At 40.1% G+C, this 23,890-nt stretch overlaps 1 protein-coding gene across 1 annotated transcript in view; it reads left to right on the top strand.

Moving 5' to 3' along the window:
* Positions 1–23,890, top strand: part of CNTNAP5 (contactin associated protein family member 5) — an 880,881-nt gene that overhangs the window by 527,090 nt on the left and 329,901 nt on the right. Inside the window, exon 11 of the mRNA XM_082465787.1 lies at positions 23,397–23,503. Within this exon, the coding sequence (XP_082321913.1) occupies positions 23,397–23,503 (107 nt within the window). The remainder of the gene's footprint in view (positions 1–23,396; positions 23,504–23,890) is intronic.

Raw genomic sequence — 23,890 nt, 5'->3', positions numbered from 1 at the left:
TGAAATGAAAATCCTATGTATTAGCTCCAGCCTTTGTGTGTGCACATACGTGTGTAGCTATTCACACACACAGTGCACACGATATGTTTGCGTCCAGTGAGCCCTGAAGCCCTTGACCTTCCTACTTGCTGAGAGGCTGCCCAAGTTCTGCGAATGTTCCTTTGTGACCCAAACATTCATTCCACAAATCTTTTCTGGGAACCTATAGTGTGCCAGACACGTTTCTTTGCCCTGTGGATCCAGGAGTGAACGACTCAGAGAGTGGCTGGGTTTTCCCTACTCTGGTCTTCCTTGTGTCCTTGGATCTGGACCTGTTTTATACTATTATGGGCCGTTCACTCATTCATCTCCGGTATTTGGAACATCTCTGCAAGACCAGGTGCTGAGGGTTCACTTGAGTGCTGAACATAGAAGGTGATCCCTGGCTTCAGAAAGCTCCATGGAGGGACACAGATTTTGATCAAATAATCATGGAAATAAACGTATACATCCCCAAATATATGATGAGTGACAGGAAGCAACTAAGCAGAGCAATAGGAGAGGATCTGAGAGGAAGGGTAGTTTTTACAGGACTGGGGGCCGTGGGCCAGGAAAGGTAGATACAGGTGTTGTTACCCTCATGCTCTGCAGATGTAACTGTCTTGAGGTCACTGCCAATCTCCATCAGTGAAATACTCAGACGTTGGCACTTTGCACTACCTCCTACAAACATCTGGCTGGCGATTCTGATCTTAGCTTCCGGCCTGTGTGTGTCCTCTGTTGAAATCACTGTTTGCTGGGGGTGGGGGTGGTGGTGGTGGTGCTAAGGGGATCAGAAGTGCAAAATTCTGGTTTCTTTAGTGAGAAGGGATTTTCTAACTGGGGTTTTAGCTGAAAACAAATTCCCACAGTTTTTTCAAAACATGGATGTGCTGAGGGTTCCTCTGTTTACCATTAATAACATCCCCTTACCGCCCCTACCCCACACACACCACCATCCTGACAGCCGAGGCTAAAGGGTTTACCTTCTAGTAATTCATCCCTAATAACATACAGGCTACACCTACACTTAGCACAATAGAAAAAACAAAGAAAGGTCACGTCTGCCCACCTAAAATAAACACCAGTGTAAAGGTGGGAATGATCTTTCAGCAGGCAGTTTTGTAAGCCCGAGATGCAGAAAGTGACAGGAGGAATATGCATTTTAAAGGTCATTCCAATTACCGTGCTTACGTTAAGCTGCAACTCTGGACTTGATGTGAGAAATCCCACACACTGGGGGAGACATGAGAACACATGGTTGGCAGGGATCTGAGCAAATAGGAAGGAGAGTAATACAAATTACTATTTTTTTCAGTGATATTAAATAATTCTTCAAGGTTCTAGACATCTGAAAAGTAGAGGAGAGTCAAGTCTTGATAAAGAGCAGGGCAACTCCTAGCTCCAAAAACCCGTGATTCCGTGATATATTTCCTTTAAATTCACATGCTGTACAGTCGAATGGGGACCCATCAGAGAGGCCCCAAAGACGAGCTCCTGACTGCATTACCATTTCCATTTGCAACTATTTCATTCTCCACATCACAGTGAACTCGTAACACAACTTTCCTTGATAGAATTATCTTAAATGTGAACCGTGTTTTAGATAAGGAAATAAAATAGCTGAGAACTATGCTTATAGTGGCAATTTGCCTCATAGCTCTCTCTTACTTTCCACCATATATATTTTATTACAGCTCTAGCTAGTGTGAAATTCAGATTCTGGGTGTGCATTTCACATGCCCTCCAGCATATGATGGAGCCTGAGGCACTAAACACAAGGGTCCAAATGCCCCAGCTTGTCTTTTGAGGTCTCCCATGGCCTCACCTCTGCCTTCCTATCCACCTATATCTCCTACTATATTAATTCGTCCTTCCAAAAGTATGAATTTGCTGAGCATCTGCTATGTTCCCGAATATATATATCTGCCTACAAGAAGCTCAAGGGCAGGAAAGCTAGACAAGAGAGCATGGGGATTTTACATGGGGAATCTCATGGCACTGAAGGGCATGAGGCTGTTACTGAGTCCAGGCTTGTACCACTCACCACGTAACAGGCCAGTAGATCGAGAGACGAGGTGTTGGGGCAAGGAATAACGACTTTATTAGGAAAGCCAGCAGACAGAGAAGATGGTGGACCGTGTATCCCAAAGAACCATCTCACCCGAGTTAGAATTCAGGCTTCTTTTCTACTAAAAGGGGAGGGGGTTTGGCTGGTTGTTGTAAACTTCTTGGTGCCGGAATCCTTTGCTCTTGCAGCCGTCCACCTAGGTCAGGTCACGATGTTCCTGTGAACCTGCAACAAAACTAATGTTATTCTCTGTTCTGCAACTTTTAATCTCTCAAGGAATACATCCAATATAGAGTCAGATTTTTTTCTTCTCTGTAACAAGTTGAGGGCACCTGCTTTGCAGTCATTTGAACCTTCACAGCATTTGCTCATAGTAGCTACTGATGAACTGCATGTGTGACAGGCAAGAACAAATCTGACTCCATATTAGATCTGTTGCTCTTCCTTTTAACCCTTGTGGTGTGTTGCCTGTGCTTAGTCATGCTGGCTCTGCACCTTTTGTAAAAAGAATGTTGCTATAGCCTGGAATATACAGGATAGTCCATTCTTAGGGGTCTGACCTTTAAGAGTTCATTCGTATAGTGATAAAAAGTTTCAGAAACATTTGTGTTGTTGGAGGTTTACAGGAACATTGTGGCCTGACCTACATGGACGGCTACAGGAACAAAGGATTCTGACACCAAGAAGTTTGCAGCAACTAACCACGCCCCCCTCACCTTGCCTTTAAAAATGCTTTGCTGAAACACTTCAGGGAGTTCGGGGTTTTTGGGGGCATGAGCCACCGTCTCCTTGCTTGGCCCTGCAATAGACCTTTCTCTGCTCCAAACTACGACGTTTCAGTTTGTGTGGTTTCACTGTGCTTTGGGCACACAAACTTGCATTCGGTAATGCATGTGGAGCATATGAAACTCAACCTGCCTCTTGGAGCTGGATATAGTACTGCTTCAGGATAGGGAGTGAACTTAATCATCTTTAATATTTTTGCACATCCCAAACTCTGGAGACTGCTGTCCAAGACTTGGGAGTTAAAACCCTTCACCTCTTTCTCATCTGAAAAACTTCCCAAAGTGGTTCATGCCAAATATCACTCTGTTTGAAGAGCAAGAGTGCCTATTGGAAGCAGCTGGTGCCAGCTGTCATCATTCACGTGGTGTGAAGTGCTCCTTCTGTAAGCACTAGTGAGAAGGAATATTTTTGTTTAGCAAGGCCATCATAAAATTAGACAAGCGAACCGCAATGCATTTGAGCAATGTAGTCTATAAATATTACAGTGGAAGCAAGCATGCCAGCACATTATCCTTATTACAATCTTGTGCTTTAAGGAAAAAAAAAATGGGGTAGCTCTGCAAGAGAATGTGAGTCTGAACGGAAGGCAGCTGCAGAGAAAGGTACACAGCTCTTAGTAATTGTGAAAGGATGTCACCCAGTCTCTCTGTAATAGGATCTGGGGACCGCACCTTCTGGATTCAGTGAGCTCAAGGCAGTTCCTGGTGGTTGAGTTGGGAAAGCTTGTGAAATTGGCGCTGTTTACTTATTAGGAAGGAATGGGATTAAAAAAATATATATTATCAAAAGATGCCAGTGTGTCTGTAACTGTGTCGGCTGTTCATCTGAAGGTGAAACTATTAAAGAAGAATAAAGAAGGTTTCCCGTGAGCCCAGAGAGCAGATTGGAATCATATAAAATCCATACTTTGTCACTGTCTCTATTTTCTCTTTCTTTTTATTTTTTTTTCAAAAGTGCCTGGCAGGGTCTTAAATAACATTGTTATTATTCATTTGGCTGTGTCAAATTATCTAGTGTCTTTTAACATAGAGAGCGCCTTCCAACTTTTGCCAAATACCATCTAAAGCCTCTTTGTTAAAAAAAAAAAAAAAAAAAAGGCATATAGAAGATTTATTTTTTTCTTCTCCTCTGAGGTTTTCCCCGTACTTGTTTCTACATTATACTCTTGCTAGAGTCACCTAAGTTTAGTAGCATTCAATGATGGGCCAGGTGCCATGCTAGGTTTTTTTTCTTCTACTAATTATCTTGTTCAAATCTATGGAGAGCTACATTAAAATGTTTAAAATAAACTCTTCTTATTTTACAAAGGAAGGGACTGAGGTTTGTTGTGGGTGTTAGATGACTTTTCCAAGGTTATATAGTTATCAAGTATTTTCATTAGAGGTTCATGGGCCCCTAAACAACCTGGAAATAAAAGAAATAATGTTGCCCTTTGAAAATGAAGCTAAACATCTAATAGATCTGAATGGATTATCCTGCAGATACACGTAACATCTGTGCCAGGCAGGACTGTGCCTGGATTGATGCTACTATTCCTAAAGAAAGAATGTGTTAAATAAAAGTAGGTTGGCAAGAAACTGAATCACAAAAAAGAAAAATCAAATAGGTAATCTTATTGTAGCTGAAGAAATAAAGACCTTTTTAACCTCAGACACTTAAAAAACAAAAAACGAAGAAGAGGAAGTAAAAGCAGACCATTTCTCCAGGGTAACCTCAAACAGAAGCAACGTAAATGGCATCAATTGCACAGATCAAGATTCACTCTTGATCTCAGAAAGAGAGCCATTGTGGATCCAAATACTTCTCCCCAGTAATGAATGAAGCCTATGGGGATGGAATATAAGTGTTTTCCTCAGTGAATCCAATACTAACTGCCCAATAGAATATTGGGATACAATGGAAAGGATCTCTTTTACGCTGTCCAACACCTTGTCACTAGCAGCTATTGACAACTTGGAATGTGGATAGTATGATTGGGGAAATTGAATTTTTTATTTTATTTGTTCTAGTACGTGTAGATTTAGATAGCCACGTGTGTCTGGTGACTGCCATACTAGGTAGTGCAGGACTAGACTTCCGCTTGCACCAGTCTTCATAGAGCTTAGATTTTTCTCCTAGTTCAGCAACACGGAACTGCACCTGGGCTAGTTCCGAAGACTCGGTTTGGACCTCAGAATTCAGACCTGGTGGGTAGATATGATGCCCACTGTCCCAACCCAGACTATGTATGACCGTGGTCTATATATTTCCTTTATCAAAGCCATTTACATCAGAAGAGAAAGCCATCACTCTTTGCCTTAAATTCTCCCGAGATCCTGGCAGACCAGTGGTTTAACTATTATTCATTCCAAATGTCAGAAACTTTATATTACTTAAGAAGATAATTTTACACCTTCAAGTATTCTTTTGCTGTATCTGTCGACCAGTTCAGTGCTGCCTTCTAAATAAGGGTACATTTTGAGTAATCATGTACCTTATCATCTAATTATAGAGCATGCATAAAGCTTTGGTTTCTAATTTCTTTCAAAGAAGAGAATGTTCTCTACATTTGTTATCCCAAATATTATCATACATGCTAGATTTATTGGTAAATCTCTAAACACTGCCTGCAGCTTGCAGTAAGAGGGTAACCTGTGGAACCAACAAAACCTACGTGAGTTCACTCACTAGTGGGGATTTGGATTAGTCAGCCTGTCAGGGAGTAGTGGATTAAACCCAGAAATCCTAGAACTATCCTTGCTCTAATTTCAAGTTTAACTGACTGCTTTCTAATATTTTGCAAGTCCAGGAAGTTTACGTAAAGGAAGAGGACATGTTGGTCGATCTGGTGGAAATATTGGGCCCTTTGTAAATTATAGCTTTCCATGTAAATTCAGGAATTGGAATTCTAGTATTACAGACCAGTTTTTGGAGAGGTTTGCTTTCAGGAATCACAATCCTGGTGACTGAGGGTCCTATAAATCTGACAAGCTTGGATTTCAGTGCTTTTCAGGTTGAGAGCCCAACCTTTGGATAGGAGGCATTCCAAGGTAAAAGCCACCTAATGGGGTGTCTGCAGCCCTAGTTGACTTCACCTGAGTTCTTGTACTCCCACAAATGGCCTCAAAGAAAGACACACAGCAGGCTTCAGATTTTAAACTAGCATACTTTTCAGTGCTACCAGTGGGTTAAAAGCAATCTTAAGATTTGAGCCGAACCTTATTGAATAATAGCTTCAAGTTTTAGAATGCATAAAAGTCACTTGGAAAGCGGTTTTAAAATGCAGATTTCTGGACCCTACCACCCCAGCGATTTTGATTCAGTCCATTTGAGGTGAAGACTTGGAATCTGCAATTTCTCAAACACCCCAGGATGTCCGTGGATCAGTCTTTCAGAAATATTGAGTCAACAGATTAAACAGAAAAGTGTCCTTATTGAGTTCATCGTAATATAGTCTCATCCAAATTTTCTCTACACAGTGGGGAACAAGATTCCTACCTCTGCCTAATGTTAATGGAATTCTACAGAAAATGACTTCTTTGTTCAAATAAGTTTGAGAAATGCTAGAGTGAGTCAAATTACATGGGTTTCATTCCCGCAGGACTTTGTGTGTGTGTGTGTGTGTGTGTGTGCACGCATATGTACTCATACACTTATAAACTGGGCAAGAAGGGACTTGATTCGAAGCAATTCACAATTTCACAAATATACTTGACCACGAGACCCTTGTTTCCACAGACTACTCATCCACATAAGACACTTTTGGAAAGGTTGCCCTGGGTGTAATAAAATCAGAGTTGAACACCAGGAGGCAGTCAGTAGTGTAGACAAGTGACTTCAAAAGCTAGCATTACAGAGAACTAGAGGGTCATCGCAGACAGTAACTTTGTTTTTCCCTTTTCTGAACAAAACAAACATTTACTCATGAAGGTAATTATTTTTTTTCCTTTTTTAAAATTTTTAAAATTTATTTTTGGCTGTGTTGGGTCTTCGTTGCTGCATGCAGGCTTTCTCTAGTTGCGGCAAGAGAGGGCTACTCTTCCTTGCGGTGCACCGGCTTCTCATTGCGGTGGCTTCTCTTGTTGCGGAGCATGGGCTCTAGGTGCGCGGGTTTCAGTAGTTGTGGCACATGGGCTCAGTAGTTGTGGCTCGCGGGCTGTAGAGCGCAGGCTCAGTATTTGTGGCGCACGGGCTTAGTTGCTCCGTGGCATGTGGGATCTTCCCTGACCAGGGATCGAAACCTTGTCCCCTGCATTGGCAGGCAGATTCTCAACCACTGCGCCACCAGGGAAGTCCCATGAAGGTGATTCTTGTTGCAGTGGGGGGAGGGATAAATTAGGAGTTTGGGACTGACATAAACACACTACTAAATATAAAATAGATAACTAACGAGGACCCACTGTAAAACAGAGGGAACTATACTCAATGTTTTATAATAGCCTATAAGGGAAAAGAATCTGAAAAAAAAACATATATATATGACTGAATCACTTTGCTATACACCTGAAGCTAACACAACATTGTAGATCAACTATACTTCAATTAAAAAGTACAAAAAAATGGTAAGAAGGTTAAAAGTATTTCACGTATATAAAAATTTCAGGGAAAATTCAATAAGAATAGGGAATGAATGCAATATATGATTTATTTCCTAAAACCCCAGAGATGGGGAATAGGCTGCAATTTTGGTACCCACAGTAATGTTTTCAAAGGTGGCTTCAGACAGAATTCCAAGGGATTCCAAGGCAGAGTTCAGGCCCCACAGAGAGAGATTACAGTAGGTGACTAGTGATCTCTGCCATAGAAGTAGGAGGGAGTGAAAACAGGGTGACTTCCAACTTTTTTCTTAACCGTGGAGGGAAAAATTAAACACAAGAATGAGAGGTGACCTCAGTCATCTTAGACTGAATGTCAATGCCATTCAATCCAACTGAATACAAACCCGATTGATGAACAGTTAAGGATTGAACTTTGTGGCATGGAGTTTTAATTTTGGATTTTGAATATTTCCCACTAAGGTTCTCGTTAATTTAAGACTTTTTAGACCACATTTTCCACCCTTTTAAGTCAGGTAATAACGAATCTAAACACATTGAAAAGAAAAAAAATATAATTTTGGAAGGAAGGATTTAGTATTTTCTTTTTTGGTGGTTCTTCTGCAGTCTTCATGTGCAGGTGTCATAGCATTGTAGCTCAGATTGAATTCAGAGCCCATTCCTAGAACAGACACAGAGTCAGGGGCCAATGCAGGTGCTGACTGGCTGCGGTCGAAATCCAGAGCTCCAACCTTGGCCGTCAGCGATTTGATCGCGAGGCCGTGTGTGGCCACAGGGTGTGGTTCACGTCTCTGCTGCCTCACCTCTCGAGCCCTAGAGGAAGATCTGAACTAAAAACAGAGTGGTGGCTGCTCAGTTCCCCCCAAGAAGCCAGGTTTGCTGCTCCAGTGGACAGGACTCGGACGCAACTTAAATGAGCAGAGATGTATTGTGACCTTTCTTAGCAGCTCCTGAGGTTAACAAGAGAATGGAAATGCCAGATCTGCAAAGACAGGCTGAGTAGCAAACTGAGCTGAGCAACATGCAGACCAAAGCTCTCTCTCCACAAACTGGGAAAAAAGTATCTGCTACAAAAAGAGAGAAAAGAGAAAACACAATCTGGGTATGTCTCACGAACCACCTGCAAGTGTAGATGAAAATAATAATGAGTTCACACTTTATTCACCTTCTACAGTGCCTTATTTCCTTCCCTGAGTGATTTGAGATTGTTTTTTTGTCTTGATTTGGCTAAAGAGGAAGTTAAAACTCAGAGGGTCATAAATAATTTCAAATGTCATGCAAGCTAGAAAGGGACTCAACTGGGATTTGAACTCGGGTCCCTGTAATCTGAAGTCTGGGTTATTTGAGTGAACCCTGTCACCTCTGTGGAGGAGCCCACACTGTAGCTCAACTAGGACACAAGGGGACAATCCCAGAAAAGGCCTCATTCCATAGCAGAGTCTCCATGCTCAGAAATGAGAGCACCTGGTACACTCCCTAAGTCTCTGCTTCTCAAACACCAGCTCCAGTTTAATTGAACTGAGTGACTTTTACAGCAAAAATAAGAGAACTTTATAAGCATGTCCAAATGGCTTAGCATCCTGGATAATCCAGGCCCTGCTGGTGTCATGTCTGGTCACACTATTTGTGCGTTCTAGAGGCCATGGCAGTGACCACAGCCATGAGGGCTATCTTGGACAGTACTAGCCTCCACTGGAAAATACAACCTTGGAGGAGTCAGGATAATAAAACTTGGGGGGGGATTGGGATTGATGAACCCAATCATAATCATAACCTGTGCCCTCCTTGGTTTGTATTATATGAGTGGTTTTTTTTCTTTCATTTTTGTCAATGAAATCCTTTTATTCCACCAAATAAAATCGTAGGACTGCCTATAACAGATGAAAGCGATATTTGAAGATCAAACTAAATATTTCTAAACTTGGTCTGTGAAAACATGGAAGCACTTTGACCCAGGGGTCACGGATTACAGTCAGATGTTAGCTCAGCACCCTTTCATGTGGCTTTTCTGTTTTGGTTGCTAAATATTTAGAAAATCTTGATTCACACAAGTAAGTAGTTGCCAACCGATAACGAGTTTTGAATACCTTGCCTTGCAATAGCAGATATTTTTCTTTGACTTATCCAGAAGAGTTCAAAAGTAAGGGTAACTTTCTTTTATTTCAAATTTGAGAACTGTGTGCACTCCTCATAAATATGGAAGCCAGATAAATGCCTAATCAGTGTCATCACTTTGTGTAATATCGTCACCAAACAAAAGTTCTTGTGCCTAATCCACAGTGAAGCCAAACAAACTGAAATATTGAAGTTTGGAGCAGAGAAAGGTTTATTGTAAGGCCAAACATGGAGAATGGGTGGCTCACGCCCTCCCCCACCCCCAAACTCCGATCTCCACAAAGGGTTTCAGCAAAGCATTTTTAAAGGCAAGATGAGGGAGGGGCGTGGTTAGTTGTTGCAAACCTCTTGGTGTCGGAATCCTTTGTTCTTGCAGCTGCCCAGGTAGGTCTGGTTACAATGTTCCTATAAACCTCCAACAAGACAAATATTACTCCCTGTTCTGCAAATTTTTACCTCTATATGAATGAACATTGTTACACCTTTAAAGGTCAGAGCCCTGAGAATGGGCTATCCTCTATATTTCAGGCTATAGGCAATATTCTTTTACAGAAGGTGCAGAGCCAGCATGACTAAGCACAGGAAAAGGAAACAATCTAATATGGAGTCAGATTTGTTCTCTCCTATAATATGGCATTATTTTGATGTCGCATTCATCTTGTTCTTGCTTCCTTATTATGCAGGGAAAGAGCATGTGGCCAGCAGATGTTCCTGGGCTTGGCTGGGTTAAAGTGGATTTAAGTGGGTTAAAGTAAGTGTAGCAGCGCCCCCTTCTCAGTCACCCTACCTGCAGGGGCCTGAGCTGACCCGAAGAGACCTGGCCAGTGCAGTGCGACATCCTTCCCCATTGATAACACTAGTATAGTCGTATCCCCATGATCACACAGTGGAAGCAGGAGACGATTCACAGCAAGGTCTCCAGGGTTAACCTGGAGCACAAAACTAGCATATTGTTAGTGCAGTGTGTTAAAATCTGATACATAACACATTGTTTTTTTTAAAAATTTTATGGCACCTACCATCTGCAGCTTTATTTATTTATTTATTTTAAAAAAATTAATTAATTTATTTATGGCTGTGTTGGGTCTTCATTTCTGTGCGAGGGCTTTCTCTAGTTGCGGTAAGCGGGGGCCACTCTTCATCGCGGTGTGCGGGCCTCTCACTATCGTGGCCTCTCTTGTTGCGGAGCACAGGCTCCAGACGCGCAGGCTCAGTAGTTGTGGCTCATGGGCCCAGTTGCTCTGCGGCATGTGGGATCTTCCCAGACCAGGGCTCAAACCCGTGTCCCCTGCATTGGAAGGCAGATTCTCAAGCATTGTGCCACCAGGGAAGCCCCAACACATTGTTTTTTAAATTTAAAATTAAAAAAACAGAAATATATGCAAAGAAAGGGGGAAAACCACCACAGGTTGCAAATCCCTGGATTGCAGAAGTTCTCTACCGGAGTCTAGGCCCTTGCTATTCACAACAGCATGAGGACCAGCAGCCTGGGCATCTCCAGGGAGCTTATAATAAATGCAGAACCTTAGGCTCTACCCCAGACCCACTGTATCAGAGCCCACATTTTAAACAAAATTTGAGAAGCCCTGAACCAGATGATAAAATTGTACCCATTCATAGTGGGGTCTGAATGGTGTCCTAAAATTTAAGAATAAGACCATTCTAATAATCTACTGTTCACATTTCCTGCACAGACTCAACATAACAATTGAGATGCCTTCTAAATGATGTTAAACAAAATCATTCTACTACAAGGCACACAAAACCTTTTACCTAACTGATAATGAGGTAGAAAAACCAGACCAGATTTCTCTCCCATGAAATGCAGAGCCCATCTATAAATCACGTGTGTGCTCTTTCCATTCTAATGAAGCACATCTATGCTATGGAGACAAATGGATTGATTAGAGAAATTTGATTCCATGTGATTTAGTCAAAATGACCCACATCAGGTTAATAGGGAGTTTTCTTCCCTTGTGATTTTAAAAAACATATTCTTTTATTACTTGGAGAAAGGAGATACGTATCTTTGCCTCTAGAGTAACCAGGTAGCTATGATTTGCTATTAGATTCTTGGCCTCCAGTTGCTTCTCATAGTAACAAGTATTGGAATGGGTAACACTGACAAATTCTTCTTGATTTGGAATGTCCTGTGCTTTGAAGAAATGGCTTTTGAGGCGAGCCGAGCCTCTCTTGGTCAAAAACTTGAGGAGAGGACCTTCCCATTTTGCTCTTCATTCTCCACCAAAGGCTAGTGCAGGAAGGAGAAGTGGACACTGTGGGTGCCCGGCTCTGTCTTAAACCCCAGCAGGACTGCTAGGATCACCGATGTGCACTGCAAACTTATTTGACCATCATTGCTTTGTCTATTATCTGGGGATCTTCTCAGCGACTATTGACAATTAACTCCCTGCTGTGAACTAGACCTGGAAAATTTAGAAAACTGACTTCTGACACTTCCCTTTTTATACCCTTAATTCCTTAATGCCTACATCTGCTGTAATTACAGCAAAATTCAATTATAATGAAAATCCAACGTGGGGGGGGGGGTAAAATGGGATTATGGTAATTGTTAGAATGGAGAGGCATAGAAATAGGTCTCAAAAGCTTTCAGAAGAGCTATCTAACCAAAACAAGATCAATGTGGTTGGCTGCTAATTAAAGCAAACAGACAAAGGAGCGAAGGCAACCTGGCTGATTTTTTTATGTATGAGCTTTATTAAAAGGCTTACATTAGTCAGCTTGCATTTTGAGGACTGTTGAAATGTTTTGTTCTTCTGTCTCTAAGGAAAGCATATAGAAATTGAAACTGACCTTCAACTGTATAAAGGAGGGATGAGAATTCTTAAAAAGGGAGGTAACTCCATGGAGGGTAAATCCATTCAGACTCATTTATAGATAACCACTTATCTGAACATTTGGGAATTCCAGAGGCCTGTGGATGGATGTTCTATTCGTTTCAATCTGTTATGGGAAAAGGAGAAGAGGACAATTTGATAGTGAGGAAAAATATTTCTATAGGTGTTTATATAAATATACTGAACATATTTTAGACTGATTTCTCTTTTAACAGATGACTTTCTTTAGATGCTTTTGACTTGGGAATGTTTTGGGGGGTGCACATGTTTCTAAAGATTGCACACGTCTAAATAACTGCAGTAAAGACAGGCATTCAGGCACACACAGTTAACGACTGAGCTTATTTTCTTAGACAAAGACCATTTTCTTTAAATTTTTACAAGTGATTTAAAATATTCATGGATTGATAGACGGTCATAATGAATGGTGATCATTAGGATTATATTACCAGATGGGCTTTGTTCCAAAGGAGCAGAGCCCTCACCCATGGAATTTTATTTGCAGAGTTTAATGAGGGAAGTTTAATGAGGGTGATCTATTAGACCTGGCTTTGAATGCCTGCTTTGCTCGGGCTGGTGAGCTGGGACCTCACTGAGCCTCCCGTAGCTTTATGTAGAAGACGCATTCACCTGGACATCTTCTCTTGAGCAGCTGATAGCATACCTGGGCTAAGAATGTGTCTTGGGACAGCTTGACTATCAATTCCTAGTGACCATTTTCTAAGTGGAATGAGTTTCTCTTTGCTGTTGTCCAATAGCAAAATAAAATATGAATATCAGCTCATGGATATATTTCTTTCTAGTTTCATTGAAAATAAATGACCCCCCCCACAGAGATATATAAAGAGTAAGATAGTACTTTTATTCTCACAGTTTATTGTTAACAGGTTATCAATTTGGTCTATTTACTTCCAGAACTTTTTCTCTCTCTATAATAACAACAAGGACAATCACAGCAGAAACTACACAAGTTACTCTGCAATGTGTTTTATGTACTCAATAGTATATTATACAGGAAGAACTTTCCAATGTATGTATTCATTTTAATTGCCTCATAGCATTCCATAGTGTGGACGTACCATTATTTATTTAAACATTCCCAAAATGGTGAAGTATGTTTCCATTTTTAAATTATTAATAATGATAATAATTTTACATATATCTTTGTGCAATTAAGAAAGCATTTCTGGGGCATTATTCCAAGAAGTGGAATTGCTAAATCAAAGCAGATTCATAATTTAAGGTCTGGAAATGCCACTATATCCATGGCAATGGTCTTCACACTCTGCATGAACAGTGAGGAACATAACAGGGAAACATTGGCCAAGTTTATGCAGGGACAATGTGTTAAACAAGAAGAAATACCCAGAAAACATAAAGAAAATAAAAAGAAAAACTCCAATATTAAAAAATATATATATATGCAAGTAAAGGGAGGTTAACTCTTTTCCCCTCACACTTGCATATTAAGAAAAATAAAATAAAATCCAAGATTTCCTAGTTTTAAGGAAACAGATTCACCTAAACACTCTTTAGGGGAGTTTAGGGCATTTTGGAGGAAATTTTGGCTAGCAGATTAAACCTAAAATTTGTTATTTTCACCAAAAAGTACCCTTTAAGGTGACAAAGAGACACACAGAAGTGGGGGGATCACAGACAGAATTCAGTGCTTCAGGCTCAGCAAATGGAAGCCACTCCCAGGGATGCTCTGGGCATTGTATAGAGCCTGATGGGAGAGCAGGGGGCAAAGGCGGGGGCCCAAGGTCTGGTGCTGTTCACAAAGGATGAATTTTGTAGGCAGGTTAGATGGTTCACAGGTTTATTTTTTGTTTCAAAGAGTTAGATTAAATTTCTCAGAATTACAAATTCAAAACCCTGTTGTTTAAGCTTTTTCAAAATTCAGCTTATAAAATTGTATTCTATGTAAAAGTCTAGCAAGTATCAGCAATCAAATCGCAAAGGCTTTGAATAATGCTTAATGCCATTTATGGATTTGATTATTTAAATGCCTTCAAATATTGTAAGCTACATTTTTTTGAATTTTTGAATTTTATTTTATTTATTTTTTTATACAACAGGCTCTTATTAGTCATCCATTTTATACACATCAGTGTATACATGTCAATCCCAATCTCCCAATTCATCACACCACCACCCCGCCCCCCGCCACTTTCCCCCCTCGGTGTCCATACGTTTGTTCTCTACATCTGTGTCTCTACTCCTGCCTTGCAAACTGGTTCATCTGTACCATTTTTCTAGATTCCACATATATGCGTTAATATACGATATTTGTTTTTCTCTTTCTGACTTACTTCACTCTGTATGACAGTCTCTAGATCCATCCACGTCTCTACAAATGACCCAATTTATAATATGTTTTATTTACTCTCCAAGTAGTTTAATTTATGACATTAAAAAACAGAATACCAAATATTTATCAAAGTTAAATATTCAGAAACATAAACATTTAACTTTGATGAAGTTAATTTATTTGAGATGTTCTAATAGGGAAGATTTTTAGGTCTAAATCAGTTATCGTACACTTTTTAAATTGGAGTTTACAAGGTTCATACTTAAATAAGCCAAATTCCCTTAAAAATTACAAATACCAAATAATTATCAAGAAAATCTTTTCAAGGTTTTAATAGAATCTTGCTACAAGAGGAAAAAAAAACCTATCTCAGGCCAATTCAAAGCTCCAACTCTTGGCAGGTCCTATTTTATGAAAAAGGAAAAATTAGATATTCCTTGTTAGACATAACAAAAATAGTCAATTAATGATTATTAAACTTCTTGACTTGATGCAAGACTATTTAAGGTCTTAAGTAAGCTTCCTCTTAAGGGTTACAATCTACTGACATTGCTCTTAATCTTATTAAAATTCACTATAAATATGCTTAAAGAATTTTTTCAAAGTCAAGAATGCTAGTTTCTTCCCAGAAAGATGCATGATATAGAAGTTTCTGGCCAAGATCACCTTTGGGACCTTTTTTTTTTTTTTTCTTTCAGTACCATGTTCCTTCTTCACCCAAAAATATTAATACTAAGGCTTTGATTATCTTAAGCTGTTGATACTGAATTTACAAATTTTAGGGATTAGAAATTTTATGCCTAAAGTAGGCACTTATTATGCTAAGAGATGAACACGCAGACATTATCCTTGTTGGTGGTGCTCCTGGACCACCCTGGCCCCTATGCTCAGTCAAGAGCTCCACACCATTGATAGTGGGCTGGCCATGAAGTCTGTATCCTTGTATTCAAAGACAAAAGATGAATCCTGAATGCATTTTCCATTTTGCTTAAGACCGTGATGAGTCTCTGCACTTTTCTATGTTTGTAAGATTTGATAATTCTTAAGTTTATGTTAAATAATAGGTTAACATTTTGAATTTTTGGATAGGCTAAAAGGCTATGTCTGGCTCGCATTAATAACATATAAGGCCCTTTGACCAAAAGCAGGCAGAGTCTAGAAACAATCTCATTAACTCAGATAGACTTAGCGAATACAGAAAAAAGTCTTTGTTATCTGAAAAAAATAAAATAAAAACAAGAGCAGAGCAGGGACAGGGGTCATCTTCTTAGCTACTTATTTCAAAGATTTCACAAATCAGTAATAAAAAGTGGTTGAAATAGAATCAAAACCTTCTTTCCCCACCCTTCACCACTGTATGAGATTTACAGAGTAAATTATATATCATTATGCTAATTATATAATAAATATATACTTGATTCTCTCCTGTGGATTTATTTATTCCCAATTAACCCATTTGTCATGGCCATCAAGACCTCTTCTCCCACCAAAAATATATTTTAAGAACTCTAAACTGACAGCTCCAAGTTTGCTAACTAGTTTCTGAAATCAGCGGGAAACTGTGTGAAGCGCCCCCTCCCTCTCACTCTTTGCAGAAGTGATGCTCTAAGATGCATGCTTGGAGTTCACTTTAAGGGAATAGATCACATGGCATTTGGTGGTGGAAAGACTGCACAGTGCTTGAGAGTACAGGCTTCAGTGACAGGTGGCATGGCTCCATCACTTCTTACACGGACAAGTTATTTACTCTCATCTTGTCTTACTATCTTCATCTATAAAACAGAAAATAACACATTAAAGCTACATCTCAGATGTGATCATGAGCACATGTTGAAGTTTCCTTTCAAGGGGAAAGACTTCAAGAAAGCCAAATCCACAACGCCTCAATCTTGGTGGAGATATTTTGTAGGAGACTAACCATGAATGTTTGGTTGAATGTGATTAGGTTAGTCACAAGGCTGGTTAAAGATCATTGCACTCTTTAACATCTGGTTAAAGGTAACAAGAGCTAGATGGGTAAATTGAATTTCCCAAACAGACTTTTTATCTCATTAAAACTTATCAAAAATTGTACACAGACTTATCAGGAATGCTAGACATGTCTTCAAAGGAGCGCTAAGTTGCATCATTTCAAAAGCATCTCCAATTTGTAGAAAATTATCTCTGTAAGTACTTCAGAGATTGTACTTACAAGTAATGAAAAGAAATTGCATCATTTACTCGTAGCCTTAAAGGCCACTAAAGAGGATCGCATTCATGGTGTCCATCTTACTTCTTCCCTCCTGCACCTGGGTTTCTGTCTCCTCTCTCTAAATTGCTTCTTGCCTGTGGTTGCCCAGAAGGCTCCCTTTACGTATCTCAAGATTTCTTCACTTAAAAAAAGGTGAAGCTCTTTGTCTCCCCTCTACCCGACTCAGCTCTTATTATGCTGCTCAGTGTCAGGCAGGTAATAGTAAAGGTGAGATGATAGGCTGTGGTTAGCTGAAGAGGCTTAGCTAAATGAGGACAGCTTCGGCTGGCTATTGCACCCCAGACCTACGAAGTTTATTTATTTATGCAATCAACAGCCACTTATTGAGCGCCCACTCTGTTTACTACATTGCATACTCAGTGAACAAAATAGAGAACAACTTATGCCCTTAAGGAGATTACATTCCTTTGTGGGAAGACAGGTAACAAATCATAAGCTTAATGAATAAGCAGAGTGTATATTGTGTTAGAAGACAGGAAGTGCTAAGGATGAAAAAGTAAGGGAGGCTGGGAAAGGGGATTGGAGGTGCTGAGTGAAGGAGAGTTGCAATTTTATTTTATAATTTTTTTTAAATTGAAGTATAGTTGATTTACAATGCTGTGTTAGTTTCAGGTGTACAGCAAAGTGACTCAGATTATCTATCTATCTATCTATCTATCTATCTATCTATTTATACACACACACACTCATATGTATATATATATGTATGTATGTATTCTTTTTCAGATTCTTTTCCCTTATAAGGTATTACAAAATACTGAGTATAGTTCCCTGTGCTATACAGTGGGTCCTTGTTGGTTATCTATTTTATATATAATAGTGTGTGTCTGTTAATCCCAAACTCCCAATTTATCACTTCTCCCCACTTTCTCCTTTGGTAACCATAAGCTGTGTTCTATGGCTCTGGGTCTATTTCTGTTTTGAATGTAGGTTCATTTGTATTATTTTTTGATATATTCCCACATATAAGTGATATCATATGATATTTGCCTTTCTCTGTCTGGCTTACTTCACTTAGTATGATAATCTCCAGGTCCATCTTTGTTGCTGCAAATGGCATTATTTTATTCTTTTTTATGGCTGAGTAATATTCCATTGTGTCTATATACCACATCTTCTTTATCCATTCATCTGTCGATGAACATTTAGGTTGCTTCCATGTCTTGGCTATTGTTAATAGTGCTGCAATGAATCTTTTTTTTTTTTTGCAGTGAATAGTAGTGCATGTACCTTTTCGAATTATAGTTTTCTCCAGATAAATGTCCAGGAGTGGGATTGCAGGATCATGAAACTTTAAGTAGCATGATTGTGGCAGGCTTCCTTGAGAACACCGTTTTATCAGAGACAAGAAGGAGGTGAGGAGTGGGCCATGTACACATGTGGGGGATAGCATCCTGGGCAAAGAGAACTTCAGTGCAAAGACCCTGACAAAGCAGCATCCCTGGTGTGCTTTAAGGACAAGGAGTTCAGCATGGCTGGGGGAGATGTAGAAAAGGGAGAAGAGTAGGGATGAATTTGGAGAAGTGATGGGGGTACAGATCAGCAGGAACTGGTAGGTCGTTTAAAGATGTTGCTTTTACCTTGATTAAAACAGAAAGCCCTTGAAGGGTTTCAGTCTGCCTTAGATGTTAATAGGATCTCTCTTGCTCTTGTGTTGGGGACATACTGAAGGGATCGGAGATGGAAGCTGGTAGACCAGTTGGCTGATGATCACAGTTGTTCAGGCAAGAGATGCTGGTGACTCAGACCAGAGTGGTAGCAGGAGGTGATGAGAAGTGGTCAGATGCAGAATAGATTCTAAAAGCAGAGCCAGAGACATGTACTCGTCCCTCAGATGAGGGCTGTGAGGGAAGGGGGGGACTTGCAAGTATTGGGGTCCGGAGAGTGGTAAGTATGGAGTTTCCCTCCTCTGATAGTGAAGGATGTGAGTAGAGAACTTGGGGGCAGGAGGCAAAGTACGAGATCAGAAATTCAGGTTTGGACATGCAGTTTGAAACATCTGACACCCGAGTGGAACTTTGAAGCAGGCAGCTGGATTTATGGGTCTGGAATTCAGGAGAGAAGACTGAACTTGAAGTATAAATTTGGAAGTCACTGACATGGAAAATCATGAGATTTGCAATGACTGTTCTCAGTAATCTGATCTTCGTTTAAGAGAAGCCAAAAATTCATATTGATTCTTTGAAACTTTCTAAATTATAAACATACTGACTATATTTTCCAAAACTATGTTGTTTCCCCCTGCTTTCTTAATGCTCTTCCCAGGGTTGATCTGCTCCAGCTGGAAACTTGTGCTTGGCCTCAGTGAAAGCTAAGTTAGGGAAAGAACCACTCTGATCTTTCTCAAGGAAAACGGCAGGCGTCCCTTTGTTCTTCCTAATGCCCAGGGGGGCGAAGTGTATTTGGCAGAAAATATGCTTGCCAGGACGCTTGAAACTGGACTCTAGTCTTTGGAGTAGGTCAATCTCTCAGTATCCTGTAAAATACTCTCTTCTTTGAAGCAGCTTATCTGTCTCCCTTGCTGTGCATCTTTAAGGAGAAACATTTTCTTTTCCTACATATCTCCCCACGAACAAGAAAGCACACCACCAAACAACTGTGAGCCAGAACCATATGCCACGGAAGGCTGGACGGGACCATTAATGAGGTCCATGGGCCTCTCTGGACAACTCTTCCTCCCACTTCATCTCTTAACCTGGATGGCCCACAGCTCCAACTAGCAATGAGCCTTCTCTTTTGGAAGAAGTTTTGATTTCGGGGAAAATTATACATTCTCATATAAAACTCGTATAACACTTTTGTCCCTGTTATATTTTTTTTCTTTTCTCCTTCCATTCCTAATTCTTTTCTGCCTTTTCTTCAACTCTTTCGTTCATCTCCCTTCGAATTATGCACATCCTACTTTCAGAAAGACGCAAACAGCTTCTGATGCGTGTGCCCTGCTCTCCGAGTCGTTGCTGGCGCACATCATGATGCTTCTTTGGGCTTCTGAAGAGTATGACATCAACAGTTGTGTTTATGCTGAAAGCTCTGTTTGTTAAACATCGTACACCACAAGAAGGCACATCTGATTCAGCTACATATGAAATATCATTAGGATTTTAGAAGATAGTTGTTCAGCATGATTATCTCGTAGCAAATTGAACTCAGTGCCTTACACCTAAGATTGTGACTGTCCTCACACTTAATGAGTTCTATTCACGTCCGTAGTTCCACACTGACCTCTTTCTGCGTTCATGTCTCGAGTGCTCAGTGTATACCAAGTAGAGAGAAAAAGAAACAAAACACCAGTTGAAATGAGCTGATTAAAGAACACAGAAATTATACTCCTAAAACTGCCCTTTTTAAATAAGCCAATCGGGGTTATACATCTTTCATTTTGAGTGTCTACTTTACAAATGAGTTTTTCTAATCACAGTGTGCATTGAACCAAAATGAACCAAGCTCAAAGGCAGCCCTGTAAGTATTCATTCAATTTTTTCTCATTCTAGGAATATTAGATGTTTTTCTTTCCCCAAGTGCTCTTTTTCCCGCTCAGAAATACTTCACTTTTTTTGAGTGACCATAAACAAATGAATTTCTAGCCTACATATTCGTTGGTAAATTGAGTTTAGTAACACTGTAATACAAGGTCTGTGTGAGGCTTTTTAAATATGTTCAAAGTACCCAGATAGTTCTTATACTTTTCCACAAGATCCCTCCCCCTACACGCCCCACTTGGCTTGGCAATATTGAGTTTTAAAAATATTTTAAAGTGTAAAATTGTAAGGAAAAATGTGTTTCTATTGCTGTTTGTATTTATAGGATGCTGATTTACAAAAAGTTAAGATTGTCAGTTGGAAATAAGAGAATCCCAACTCAAGCTAGCCTGAATAAATAGGGGGTTTTCCCAGAAAGATCTTGGGTTGTCTCACAGAATCTAAGCTAGATTGAAACAACCAGCCCTCAGAAAGTTCAGGGATACAACCTAATCTTGGAAACAGCAGAGATCTGCCATACAAATATTGTCAGGATTCTCTCCATCTGTCTTTTCTGCTGCATTCTGGACCTCAGCATTTTTTTTTTCTCTCTCTTTTTCACTGCAGATAAGCTTTCTTCTCATGGCTGAAAACATGGCCAATGAGAACTTCTGAGTTTTTATTTTATAGCTTCAGTCATCAAAAAAGGGGCTGATCTGAACTTTCTTGGTGCCAAAACCAAAAGAACTATAGGATAACTACCTACTGACCTGGCTTTGCTCAGCTTTCCATCTTTAAAGCAATTAACTTTTTGTTGGTGGAGGGAGAGGAACAGTAATACCATTGTTTGTCAATCATGGAATCTGACTCCTGTGTGTGTGTGTGTGTGTGTGTGTGTGTGTGTGTGTGTGTGTGTGTGTGTGTCATTGCAGGAGGGGAGTGGGATGGGGTGGGATAGAGCAGCCATAGACATATCATGTAAGAATTTGAGAGGTTCAGAGGGGAAAGATCTTGAGAAAAGTACACTGCAGGAGAAGCAGTATTTAGAAACAAGGAGTTCTGGATGCAGAAGAAGAAAAGGTGTGGAGGAGAGTGGGCCTTCACAGGCTCTCTATCAGGGCACAGCCAGAGGCAGAGGTTCTTGCTTAGATTTTGTTCGTGAGGCCACTGATGCTTCAAGTTTATCTAACTTCCCCACAGCACAAGGTTACTGGTGTCGGGGGTGGGGGGTGGGCAGAAACCTGTGGTTTATCTGAGTAACAAGACTGTTTCTTTTCCACCAAGCTTGGGGGGGGAATCCAGAGGAAGGGTAGAATTTGGAGTAGGAAAAGGCTCATTTTTAGGTTTATTTATTGATTGGTTGGATTTTGTGATCATGTTCCAGAGCAAAATTACTGAGTCCCTTTTGCCCCCCTTTTATCTGTGTTTTTAAGCCTTAGCTGGACACCATGGAGTTATCAAAAGGCTTTTCCCAAACAGAAGCCCTGTCAGCACAATAGTGTGTTTGCTGTGCTGAGCAGAAAATTTCTAATAACATGTCTGGACATATGCAGGAATATTAGCTTATGGGCTTTGAAACAATCATTGCTGGAGGGTTCCCTACCTAGGTAGGACACTTGGGGTAAATCATCTTACTTTTCCTTGCCTCACATTTTCAGAGGCTGCACAATGAACCCTTTTGTCATATTATACCACTTCTGTGATTTCACTGTTTATACCCTGTCCCTGTTGAAATTCATGAGATTTTACTCTTCCCGTAAAGATTGTTTTCAAAAATTTCAGTGTTTAGCATTGATTTTACTCTTAATTTTATTTGTTATACATATTGAGCACTTGCCTGGTTATTTTTTAGGAGAACAGTACCCACAGTGTAGAGATTTTGAATCATGTATGAAAGAGATGAAGAGAATTACCCAAAGACACCATGTAGTAAATTGCTGAGCTGGGATTTGTGCTCAGATATATGTAACCCTGAAGTCTGTCATCTTTGTCCAGAAGAAATGAATGTTGCCTTCACTCCCCTTAGCCCAAGTGACACTTAACGTTTGTCCTTGTTATTTTTGCACTATAAAATGTTTGTTTTACTTCATTGTGGCCGTGCTTCATATCTTGAATTTTCACTTAATCCAGTCCCAGTCTGTTATAATCCTTTTTGCTAACATCATTTGTAGTAGCTTTATGATAGCCCGTTAATATTATGTACTACAACCTTCCTAAGAAATCTTCTCATGTTGGAAACTTACATGGATTCATCACGACATCATTGTGAATAACGATAATTAGCACACATAGTTTTATGTTTTGAAATACATCCTTAAGATAGAGCCATCTAAGGGTGATTTCTGGGTTAACTTATATGAATGTTTCAGAGAGTTTTTAAAGTGTACGGTGAAAATATTTTTCAGAATAGTCATACTGTTTCCATTATAAATAGTAAAGGCCTCATTTTAAGGGTGTTATTGTCTCTGTTAATAATTATAGAATTTCCTAGTATGTTAACTGAACAGATACCATTTTCTCAAATTCATGGGGAGTTTAAAATAGATTCCTGGCCGTCACCCAAAAAAGAAGCAGGAGGATTATGACCTCAATTATTTGCCTCTTTCCCCTTTCCTTTAAAAATGCAAAACCTTTTCAAAAATGCAAAATTACAATCTTTGTCTATTTTGTGCTACGGTAAGTGAAAAACCTTACAAATTCTGACCACTTCAAATTAACTTTAAGTCAATGAACATGTGCCCCAATGCTGAAATGCTTTATTTAATTGCCTAAATCAGCCCTGAGCCTTTCTTTTCCCAGTAGTACCAGATGGACCCACCTCTTGTGGTGAAACCATTGTCTTATGTTCACGTATTCAAGTCTCACTCAGGAATGGGAGTATAGCAGACCGATTTCTACCATTAATTCACGTAGTTGGATATAAGACGTTTTTGTTTTTCCCCTTATTTCAACTGATTTGGTTTACTTTGTCTGATTCTGCTCCATCTCTCAAGGTGTTTGCCAAACTACTGTGAACACGGAGGAAGCTGCTCCCAATCCTGGATGACCTTCTACTGTAACTGCAGTGACACAGGCTACGTGGGCGCCACCTGCCATAACTGTGAGTAGACTCATGCCTACCCACAGTAGAATGGGCAAAAATCCACGAATATCAGGGATAATGTCAGGATATATTCAACATGGCGTGGGCATGTTTTATTCATTCCTTCAGTGTGTGTTCCTTTTTTTAAAATTTTTTGGCTGCGTTCAGTCTTCATTGCAGTGCGCGGGCTTCTCATCGCGGTGGCTTCTCTCGTTGCAGAGCACGGGCTCTAGGCGTGCAAGCTTCAGTAGTTGCAACACGCGGGTTCAATAGTTGTGGCTCTCGGGCTCAGTAGTTGTGGCTCACCAGCTCTAGAGTGCAGGCTCAGTAGTTGTGGCACACGGCCTTAGTTGCTCCACGGCATGTGGGATCTTCCTGGACCAGGGATTGAACCCATGTCCCCTG

Source organism: Balaenoptera physalus (genome assembly GCF_965194825.1).
Source record: "Balaenoptera physalus genome assembly, chromosome: 6".
Classification (NCBI taxonomy): Eukaryota; Metazoa; Chordata; class Mammalia; order Artiodactyla; family Balaenopteridae; genus Balaenoptera; species Balaenoptera physalus.
The sequence above is the reverse complement of the archived record's forward strand: the minus strand, read 5'-3'. Positions and strand labels throughout refer to the sequence as shown.